Genomic DNA, 12258 nt, shown 5'->3' with positions numbered 1-12258 from the left:
GAAAATATATTTTGGAAGAAATATGCTCATCTTGAAGAGATATTAAATAATTATGTAAATGCTCGAAATATATATGAGAGATGGATTACATGTAAAATAGATGAAAGTTCTTTTTTATGTTATATATATTTTGAAGAACGATGTAATGAAATAAACAAATGCAGAGAGATTTTTGAACGATTAATTGTAAGTATTCCTAAATTAGAATGCTTTTATAAATTTATAAAGTTTGAAAAAAAATATAAAAATATAACTAGAGCTAGAGCAGCATATGAGAAATGTATAGAATTATTACCTTCGTCTTTTTTAGATGAGAATTTTTATTTACATTTTTGTAATTTCGAACAAGAACAAAATGAATATGAACGATGTAAAAAAATTTATATTGAAGCTTTAAAAATATTACCAAAAAATAAGAGTGAATTATTATATAAGAATTTTTTGCAATTCCAAAAGAAGTATGCAAATAAAGATGAATTAGATGAAACCTTATTAATTAAGGAACGTATTTTTTATGAAGATGAATTAAAAAAAAATGTAAATGATTATGATATTTGGTTTAATTATATTAAATTAGAAGAATCTAATTTAAATAATATAAATAAAGATAAATCTATAATACGAATTAGAGATCTTTATGAACGTGCTATAAGTATTATACCTATGATAAGTTCTAAAAAATTCTGGAAACGATATATATATTTATGGATTAACTATTCTATTTTTGAAGAATTATATGCTGAAAATATTCAAAGAGCACGTGATGTTTATAAAAATATTATTAAAATATTATCCACTCATCAATTTACTTTTAAAAAAATATTTATTCTATATGCTACTTTTGAATTACGTCAATTAAATGTCGACAAGGCAAGGTCCATATATAATTGCGCCTTACAAAAAATGCCCAACGAAAAAATTTTTGAGAAATTTTGTGAATTCGAATTAAAACTTGGAAATATTCGGGAGTGTCGAAATGTGTATGAGAAGTATGTGGAGTCCTTCCCCTTCAACTCGAAGGTGATACATATATGTGTATATGTATATATATATATATATATATATATATATATATATATGTAGATATATATGTTTGTTCACATGTTCTTATTTTATTTTATTTTATTTTATTTTTTTAGGCTTGGATTTCTATGATTAATTTTGAGCTCTCCCTGGATGAGGTTGAAAGGGCACGGCAAATTGCAGAAATAGCTATAAACCTTGATGATATGAAATTGCCCGAGCTGGTAAAATAAAAGATGGATAAGACAAATTTTTTTAAATATTTATTATATTACATAGAAAGGTTCTATACCTAAAAATATATATATATATATATATATATATACATATATATATATATATATATATATTTTTTTTTTTTTTTTTTTTTTTTTTTTTTTTTTTTTTTTTTTTTTTTTGAAGGTATGGAAGAATTATATTGATATGGAAATTAATTTGCAGGAATATGACAATGCAAGAAAGTTGTATGACAGACTTTTAAACATAACACAACATTATAAGGTACATATAAATCAATATATATATATATATATATATATATATATATATATGTTTATATATGTGTGATTATTTTATTATGTTTTATTTTTTTGAACGTAGGTTTATAAGAGCTATGCGGAATTCACATACATTTACCTGGACGACATAGAAATGTGCAGGAAAATTTTGGAAGACGGAATTGAATTTTGTAAAAAAAATGAATTAATCAATGAGAGATGCATCTTGTTAAATTTTCTGTGTGATATAGAAAAGGATTATGGAGACAAAGAAATTATAGACAAGACTTTAAAACGATTACCAAAAAAAGTCAAAAAAAGAAAAATTATTAAAAATAATGATAATGATGATGAAATAATTGAAGAGTATATAACATATGTTTTTCCAGATGACGGAAATCAATCACAGGTAAAATATATACATGTATATATATATATTATCAAAATGAACAAGAAGTAAAACATGCAAACATATATATATATATATATATGTATTTTTAATTTTTTAGAATATGAAGATATTAGAAAAGGCTCTGGAGTGGAAGAAAAAAATGGAAGATATGAAAAAAAAAATACAAGACGATAAAAAGGAAGTTAATGATCATAATGATGGTAGTGATAGTGGTAGTGATAATGGTAGTGATAATGAAGGTAGTGATAATGATGGTAGTGATAATGGTAGTGATAATGATGGTAGTGATAATGGTAGTGATAATGGTAGTGATAATGGTAGTGATAATGGTAGTGATAATGGTAGTAATAATGGTAGTGATAATGATGGTAGTGATAATGATGGTAGTGATAATGGTAGTGATAATGATGGTAGTGATGATGATGGTAGTGATAATGGTAGTGATAATGATGGTAGTGATGATGATGGTAGTGATAATGAGGAAGGAAAATAAAAAAAATAAAACACATATATATATATATATATATATATATATATATATCAAATTTAATAAATTAATAACAATTCATATTTTTTTTTTTTTTTTAAGATGAAATTTTATAGATCTTATATAATGTTATATTACATTTTTATAACTTTTAAATTATACAACGAATTTTTTTTTGTAATAATGTTTTTTTTTTTTTTTTTTTTTTTTTTCCCTAATCATTTTATAAATGTTATATTATATATATGTACAGTTTTATTTATATGTTGATTTTATAATATCTTATAATTTTTATTTCAACCTTTTTAAAAACGTAATTAAAATAAAAACAATTGTGTATATTATATATATATATATATATATATATATAATATATTTTTTTAATTTTTTTTTTTGTTTTATAAAGGTATATATTTATCTACCATGTATTTTGCTACATTATTCTTTTTTTTTCTTATTCAATGACATAAGGGGAATGAAAAAAAAAAAAAAAAAATATATATATAAATATATATATATATATATATATATATATATATATATAACCTTATTGTAATAAATTAAATAATTTCATATATATATTACAGTTTATAAAATAAAAATATTCCTTTTTTCCTTTATTTTTAGAAAGTCATAATAAGATTATAATTATATATATGTTATACAAAATAAAGCAAGTAAACAAATATAAATGAATAAATAAATAAATATATATATATATATATATATATATATATATATATTTATACACACCAAAAAAAAATATATTTTTTGACAGTAGCAATGTTGTGAGCTTGTTATTTAAGATTACGAATAACTTTTTTTGTACTTTGATAACTTATATTTTATATTTGCAAAATAAAATTATTGTCTTATGAGAATTATATAATAATAAATGTGAATATATAAAAAAAAAAAAAAAGTATATTTATTATAAATATATATACATATATAATATATTATTTTATATATTTATTTTATTTTTTATATAAATAAAAAAATATATCGTAGAAAAAACTCTGTTCTTATAATAAATTTTTAAAGATCACAAAAATTTAAAAATATATAATTATATATATGTTTACATATTATTCTTATAAATATGTGTTTATTTTTTTTTTTTTTTTTTTTCATTTATAGTAAATATATATATATATATATATATAATTCGACCGAAAAAAATAAAATATATATATATATTATATATAATTATTTATTATTATTTAATTTTAACGTTTATATATATATATATTATATAAGACTATATATTATATAAATATTCATAATGCACATATATATATATATATAATTATGATGAAAGATGTTATGATAAATTAATTTTTTTTAGAAATAAAAAAAAATAAATGATAGAAAAGAATCAATTTATATATTTTTTAATTTATAAACTTATATAGTATATATTATATATATATATATATATATATATTACAAATGTGTTAATTTTATTGTTTTTATAAAATTGTGTATCTTCTTCATTCTAAAAATATATAAAACTTTTTCTTTACACCTAAGAAAAGAATATAATATGAATTATATTATATACATATATATAATATATATATATATATTCAATATGTATATAAATTTATATAATTGTCGATTATTTTATTTATGCTCATATATAAATTGAACTATATTATATATATATATATATATAATATTTATATATATATATATATATATATATATATATATATATATCCTGTAGAAATTATATTATTCATCCAAGAAAAAAAAAAAAAAAAAAAAAAAAAAAAAAAGATATATATTATATATTATATACACAATATATATTTTCATATATATGTATTAAAAAAAATTTTGAAGGTTGCTTTTATTTTTATTATTTTATTTTTTTTTTAATTTAATTTTCTTTAAATAACTGAATATATATTTTTTACAAAGAGTAAAAATAGTCAAGAATAAAGGACAAGAAATAAAATTTAAATTTGATAACACACAATAAAGAAAAATCTTTTTATTTATAAATATTTATTATTTTATAATGTATAAATATGTTTTTTTTTTTTTTTTTTTGAAAATATTCTGGTTTATAATAGAAAGAATGTAAAATTTATTATCTAATATAATAATATATATATATAAATATTTTATGTGTTATATTATATATACACTATTGCTTAATATATATATATATAAAAATATAATATATATAATACGTTTATATGTTTATATATTTATTGTGTTTTTTTCTTAATGTGTTAATATATATATATATATATATGTATGTATATTCTATTATATGATCATATAATTTTATAATAAGAAATGTATATATATATATATATATATATATATACAAAATAAAAGATAAAGCTAGATGCGTTTTATATTTTATATGTTATATTTAATTATATATAAATTATTATTTTTATATTTAATATTTTTGTTTTATATATTATATTATAAATATATAACATTTATAATACATCCTTAAGTTTTATTAAAACAAATAAATATATATATATATGTATATATATATATATATATATGCCTGTGAAGATTTAAAAAAAAAAAAAAAGAAAAAATAGAATAAAGAAAAAAGAAAAAAATATATAAAATTTTACATCTTTTTATGAATAGAAATAAAGAAATGTTTAACATATTAAAATATATATATATACATATATAATGTGTTTCATGACATTTACACATTATATATATATATATATATATATATATTATAAATGTATAAAGTGATATATAAATTTTCATTTTAATATCTATATTTTTGTTTATTTCAATAATATTATTATGAAAACAAGTTATATATATATATATTTTCTCCGTAATAGAAAATAAAAATAAAAGAATAAATATAAAACATTTTTACCTCCATACATACATATATATATATATATATATATATATATATATATATTTATATGTTTATATTTTTTATATTCATATGGTAGTGTATATAATCCTTTTATATATATTTTCAATATATAAATTTTATGTTTATATATATACATATATATTATTTATTTATTATATATATTCTTAAAAATATTTATGGTCATAGGAACATAAGTTGTATTCTATACATACAACATAAATATAAATATATATATATATTTACAATGTTTCTATAGACTTTTAGATATTTCATATAAATGTTTCTTTTTATAAACATATATTTTTAAAAGATAGTAAAAAGACATATTTTTATAATGTTTAAACATTGAATTCTTTTAGTCATATATTTATATATGTATATATATATTATATATATGTCACATTAAGACATATATATTTTTATTTTTATCGTTTCTACGAATATATAAAGTTAACATTTTGCTTATTTTAAAAAATAGTAGTTTTTTTTTTTTTTTTTTTTATTTTAAAATATACATAGATTATGTTACATAAATCTTTGAAAATGAAACTACATAAATGTGTTATTAATTTTTTAGTATAAAAATGTAATATATATAAATATATATATATATAATTTCTTTTTCTTTATTATTTTTGTCCTGTATTTTTGAAATATATATATATATATATATGTATGTATAATGTGCCGTAATTTTATATATACAATATAAAATAGTATTATAAATAATAGGACGCTTTATGAGAGAAATAGAAATGCTAAATTTTCAATTATCATAAAAAAAAAATACATATGTATGTGTTTATATTATTTTTATCTTTACATTATATGTGAAGTTGTAATATCTTTCCTTTCATGTTAATATGAATATATATATGTATATTTTTTTTTTTTTTTTTTTTTTTTTGTCATTTTGAACTTGACATAAAAATGTAGATATATGATACTTAATAATAAAAATTATTTTCTGTGTCATTGTAAAAATGAATATTTAATTATTATTTTATTTTATTTTATTTTTTTTTTTTTTGTTATGTATTTATTTATATATCCCTACTGTGTATATCTATAAATAAACAAATATATTATATATATATATATATATATATATATATATATATATATATTTCTTTATTTTTAACGTGGACAATTAATATTTTACATAATAGAAATTTATATTTCTCTTAAGAGAATATAACATTTTATTTTATTTTATTTTTATTTTTTTTTTTTTTTTGTTACAATATAATGTAGTTTTGATGTTTTTTTACATAATTTTATATTTTTGTTTTATAAAATAAACAAACAAATAAATTTATATATGCAATATATATATTTTTTTTTTGTTATATTGTAACATATATATATATATATATATTTTGAATGGAATATATATTATATATATAATATATATATATATATATATATATATATATGTGAATTATTTTTATTCTTGCTATCTACATAAGTACATGGGTTAATTTTCTTTTTTTTTTAATTTTTTTTCGAGTCTCAAAATGTTTAAAACAGAAGAGAACAATAATAATTATTTAAATAACCTCAATTTAAAAGGAAAGGTATGCTCAGATTTTAGTCTTAGCAATACACCAAGTGATGATCGCATGAATATAACAGATAATAAAGTATACAACTCTGATAAAGAAAAAAATCTAAACGATAAAGGCTCTTTTAAGTTAGACAACTGCTACGAAGGAGATATTAATAGCAGCACTAGTAGTAATATCAACTGCAATAATGTTGTTAGTAGTAATAATAATAGCACTAATGGTGATAGTAATTTAGATACCTTGCAAATGCTGGATAGCTTAAACTATTGGTATGGAAGCTCCTTTTCTAAGGAAAATATTCTCAAAAAAAACAAAAATTTCTTATCAGGAGGTATGTATATAAAATATTTTACATTCTGTTGTTATGAAAAATAATGTGTTATGAGTCTCTGCATATGAATGTATCTGTTGTGAAATTTGTGTAATTATAACACGGATTCTTATAATATTATGAGAAGTGATTAATATGTTATTCCATCATTATTATAATTATATGAACATGTAGATAATTACACGAGAATGTACATAATATTATGAGAATTTACATAATTACATGAGAATGTACATAATATTATGAGAATTTACATAATATTATGAACATTCATTATAATTTTATGAACGCATACATAATTACATTAGCGTGTGCATAATATTATGAACAGTGATTATAATTTTATGAGCGTGTACATAATTATATGAAGATGTTCATAATATTATGAACGTGTACATAATTACATGAAGATGTTCATAATATTATGAACATTCATTATACTTTTATGAACGCATACACAATTACATTAACATGTGCATAATATTATGAACGTGTACATAATTACATGAAGATGTTCATAATATTATGAACAGAGATTATAATTTTATGAACATGTGCATAATATTATGAACAGTGAATATAATTTTATGAGCTTGTTCATAATATTATGAACAATTATTATAATTTTATGAACGTGTACATAATTACATTAACATGTGCATAATATTATGAACAATTATTATAATTTTATGAACGTGTACATAATTACATGAAGATGTTCATAATATTATGAACAGTGATTTATAATTTTATGAACATGTGCATAATATTATGAACAGTGATTTATAATTTTATGAACGTATGTCTAATTACATGAACCAATGCATATACATATATATATATATATATATATATATGTGCGTGTCCTTTTTCCTTAGTTCAATTCATTATTTTATTATTTCCCTTTTTTCTCCCTTAGATAAGAAAGGTATGAGTCAGAGTGATTACTTGAACATTAAGAAAAGCAAATTGATAAATTATTTAAATTTTTTCATGCGAGTGTGTTGCAGTAAGAGTTCTTATATAAAGTTTGTGAATCACTATTTTAATATAATTTATAGTAATAACATAAATATTTTGTTTAAATATGAGTGTATTTTACAAAAATTTGGAGAATATAATGAAAAGAACTTGACTGCTCAGGATTATTATAATGGGTATGTAAATTTGAATAAGGTTCCCTTATTTTTGAATGAAAGTAATAGTTCATTATATGGAAAGTTGACTGATATAAATAGTAAGCAAGAACATTTAAGGAGTAGTACTAATTTTGAAAAGAATATTTTAAGTTTTTTAAGTGCATATGACAATTTGACAATAAATTTTTTTAACCATATATTTAGTAAATTGAATAATGGAGAGATGAATATGGATAATTCAAATGTTGAGGGTATGATAAATAATTTTTTGTATAAAAAAAAGTTATTAAAAGAAAATGTATTTAATTTATTATTGAAATTAAGTAAGTCTTATGAAGTAAAATATAGTGAAGTTATAAATGATATACAAAACGGTGAGCATATAAAAGAAAAGAATGAAGAACGAATATTGGATTTATTGAATCATAAGGAAGTTATAAAATCGTCTATTACCAATACAGTAGATAAAGATCATATTGATAGTAAAGATGAAAATGATGAAAAGAAGTTGAATGATAATAGTAATGAACATATACAAAGCAATGTAAATAATAATATTGATGATGATAATAATGTTGGTTGTGATGTGGATAATTTAAATGATCCGAAATTCAGTTCAGATAGTTTAAAAGATACATGTAATATGAATGATAATAATGAAATAGTGGAAGTAGATAAAGAAAAAGATAGTGATGGTATATATAATTTATGTAATATAAATGATAATAATATAAATAATAGTAATTTCCATAATATAGAAAGTAATAATACTGACAACAATGAGATGACTACAACAAGTGCTACGACTGTTACTACTATAACTACAGCAACTGTAGCTACAACGATGACTCCGAATACTATGGTTTGTTCTAATAGCGAGTTGAACAATTCTTGTAATAATATGAAAAGTAGTGAAGTTTCTATATTAGATGATATAAAAGAAAAATTGAACGAAGAAATAAATATGTATGACAGTATATATAATTATCAGGTTATTGAAGATTATGATTATATGAATATTCATAATAATGAAGATGAAGAAAAAGAAAAAGAAAATGAAATATATAATAAAAATATTCATATGAATAATAATATATATAATATTGAAAATATGGATAATATGGATAATATGTATAATATTTATAATGATGATAATAATTTTAATTATTATAATATTAACAATGACAATAATAATAATATAATAGAAAATATGTATACATTTTTAAAAAATAATAATTTTATTCCAAACGATAATATTTATACCGATTTCTTTGAAAATGGAAATGATGTATTTTTAAATAAAATTAAAAAAAATGATAAGGACGCATATTTTAAATTAATTGAAAAATTTGATCGTATGTATAGTATTATAAACGACTTTAAAAGTAATATAAAACCATATAGTTCAAATGAATCAGATATGAATAATATGCATGAGTATATACAAAAAAAGAAGAAGAAAAAAAATTTTAATAATAATGATTATATATTTAAAATGGGTACATCTGAAAGTAGTAAAAGAACTCTAAGAAATAATTCCTTAACAAAAAATGAAGGTCTTAAACGTAGTAAAAGAAATTTAAAAAAAAATGATATATCAAAAAAGAAGGCAAAATGATCATTCAAAATATATATATATATATATATATATTGTTTATGTTGTAGAAATGAATGAGGGAATATTAGGCACAATTTTGTAGTCATATTCAATATATTTATATAAAGATTTGTAGTGTATATTATTATTTAAATTTTTAATTTTAATTTTTAATTATTTTTTTCTTTTCCTTTTTTGGTAATTTTTTTTAAATACACATCGAAATGTGCATTTTATATTTTATATTATTTTTTGAAAAACCATTTTTCATTTATATCTTGTACATACCTATTCTTACACACACATATATATATATATATTGAAGAATTTATTCATTTTTATGTTATTTATTTATTTATTTTTTTTTTTTATATGTTTTTAATTTTTGTTATTTTTTTCATATATTTCAATTTTTTATTATATTTTAATACATAAGAGCATAAAAGAAGATATTTTAAATAACACAGTGTAATATATATATATATATATATATATATATATTATACTACGTTCATATTTATTTATTTATTCATTTATTTATTCATTCATTTATTTAATTTTTTTAATAACTTTATTTAGACATCGAAATAAATAATAGTACAATATTATTTTTGTGATATAATAACGTAATGTTTTGTTTACAACGGTTTTTATAATAATAAATAATATATGTGATCTTCTTTATTTTTTTTTAAAATAAAGTATAATTAAAAAGGGGAAATATACACATACATACAAATAGGACGTAGACAAAAAAAAAAAAATAAAAAATAAAATAAAATAAAATAAAATAAAATAAAATAAAAATAATATATATATATTTATTTATTTATTTACAAATTGGGATTCAAATGAAACTTAATTAGTACAAAAATAATACATACATATATGTGTTTATATATATATGTTTATATATATGTATGTATTTTTTATGGTATTGTAACATTAACAGATTGGATATATTGGCTAGCTGAATATTAAAAATACGCGGTATATACAAATATATATTAATATTTACATATTAATATTTACATATTAATATTTACATATTAATATTTACATATATATATTACCATTTTGATATATTTCATTTAGATTTTTAGGGTAATCTCCTTAGTAACAACAAATATATGTCATTAACATTTTCTGGGCTGTATGGATTATTTATTTTTCTGATTTTTTCATCGTTACATTTATAGAATCCATCGCTATATTTGACAATACAAGTATAATGACCATTATAACAATTGCCTGTATGGCATATAATACTTTCTATAATATATTTAGAATTATTTAAAGTTTTATGAGTTGACATATGTGAGAATGATGTAAAATCAATAATTCCATCTAATGGTAATAAAAGAGTAGTATTAATTTTTTTCATTTTATTATTATAATAATTAGTACGTTGATCATATATCCATTTAAATCTTTTAATATATATAATCATATATAGATTTGGCAATCTATATATTCCTTTTTTGACTCGACTTGTTTTTTTTAATTTACAATTTTCACAATCTAAATAACAAAGATGTTCTTCTTGTATTATATTATTTTTTAATAGATCAATAAGATTTGTACTTTTAATATTTTCTTCTTGAAACTCTAATCCTAGGTCAATACAAAATTCAAAACTATATCTGGTATGTCCACAATTAATACATGTAATACTTGAAATATTTTGAAATCCTAATAAATCTGTTATAATACTATTATCTTTAAATAAATATTTAATCCAATACTTATCTCCAGCATTTTGTTTATTATCTTTATCATTTAATTTTATATCGAAATTATCTGGTATATTTAAATATCTATTACATTCTACATTGATAAAATTTAATAACATCAATAAAAATTCATGTGCATCATTTTGAGCATTAATTATAATATTATCATTATATTTTTTTATTTTTTTTAATAAATTTATATGTTTATTTGTACATATTATATAACCCTTATTTTTAGTTTTTTTATTATTATTATTATTATTATTATTATTGTTATTATTGTTGTTATTATTTTGTGAGTTATTTTGACCATATACTTCTTCTATTAAATCACAAACCGATTTTAATATATCACCTTGATATTTAGATTTTGTATTAAAAGATTTTTTCTTCCATTTCTTCAATAAATAAATACACAAAGGTTTAATAGATAATATTAATTGTAAAGAAGCGTTACAATAACATATATTACCGTTGTTATTAAATGACATGTGTTTTCTTTCAACATTTTCATAGTTATAATATTTTAAATAATAATCATAATTTTTTAATGATAATAGCTCGAGAAGGTTATTTTCGGTTATATTCAT

General features: G+C 17.9%; 3 protein-coding genes across 3 annotated transcripts in view; 2 read left to right on the top strand and 1 right to left on the bottom strand.

Annotated features, from left to right (window-relative positions):
- The window catches only part of PGSY75_0403700 (CGI-201 protein, short form), a gene marked incomplete at both ends in the record, with an annotated part of 2984 nt that extends 559 nt beyond the window's left edge, over positions 1–2425 (top strand). Inside the window, 5 exons of the mRNA XM_018784102.1 lie at positions 1–1020; positions 1140–1247; positions 1426–1524; positions 1624–1929; positions 2030–2425. The exon at positions 1–1020 is cut by the window's left edge and continues 384 nt beyond it. Coding sequence (XP_018643264.1) covers positions 1–1020; positions 1140–1247; positions 1426–1524; positions 1624–1929; positions 2030–2425 — 1929 coding nt within the window. The remainder of the gene's footprint in view (positions 1021–1139; positions 1248–1425; positions 1525–1623; positions 1930–2029) is intronic.
- A 4392-nt stretch (positions 2426–6817) lies between these two features.
- PGSY75_0403600 (hypothetical protein) lies at positions 6818–9956 on the top strand (the record flags this gene model as incomplete). The annotated part of the gene is made up of 2 exons (XM_018784101.1): positions 6818–7199; positions 8119–9956. The coding sequence occupies 2 exons, from the start codon at positions 6818–6820 to the stop codon at positions 9954–9956; spliced, it is 2220 nt and encodes a 739-aa protein (XP_018643263.1).
- Positions 9957–11034: 1078 nt separating this feature from the next.
- On the bottom strand, positions 11035–12258 carry PGSY75_0403500 (putative ubiquitin specific protease; the record flags this gene model as incomplete). Its single annotated transcript, XM_018784100.1, has 1 exon — positions 11035–12258. The coding sequence occupies one exon, from the start codon at positions 12256–12258 to the stop codon at positions 11035–11037; it is 1224 nt and encodes a 407-aa protein (XP_018643262.1).

The sequence above is a fragment of the Plasmodium gaboni genome, chromosome 4 (assembly GCF_001602025.1).
Source record: "Plasmodium gaboni strain SY75 chromosome 4, whole genome shotgun sequence".
NCBI classification, from domain to species: Eukaryota; Apicomplexa; class Aconoidasida; order Haemosporida; family Plasmodiidae; genus Plasmodium; species Plasmodium gaboni.
The sequence above is the reverse complement of the archived record's forward strand: the minus strand, read 5'-3'. Positions and strand labels throughout refer to the sequence as shown.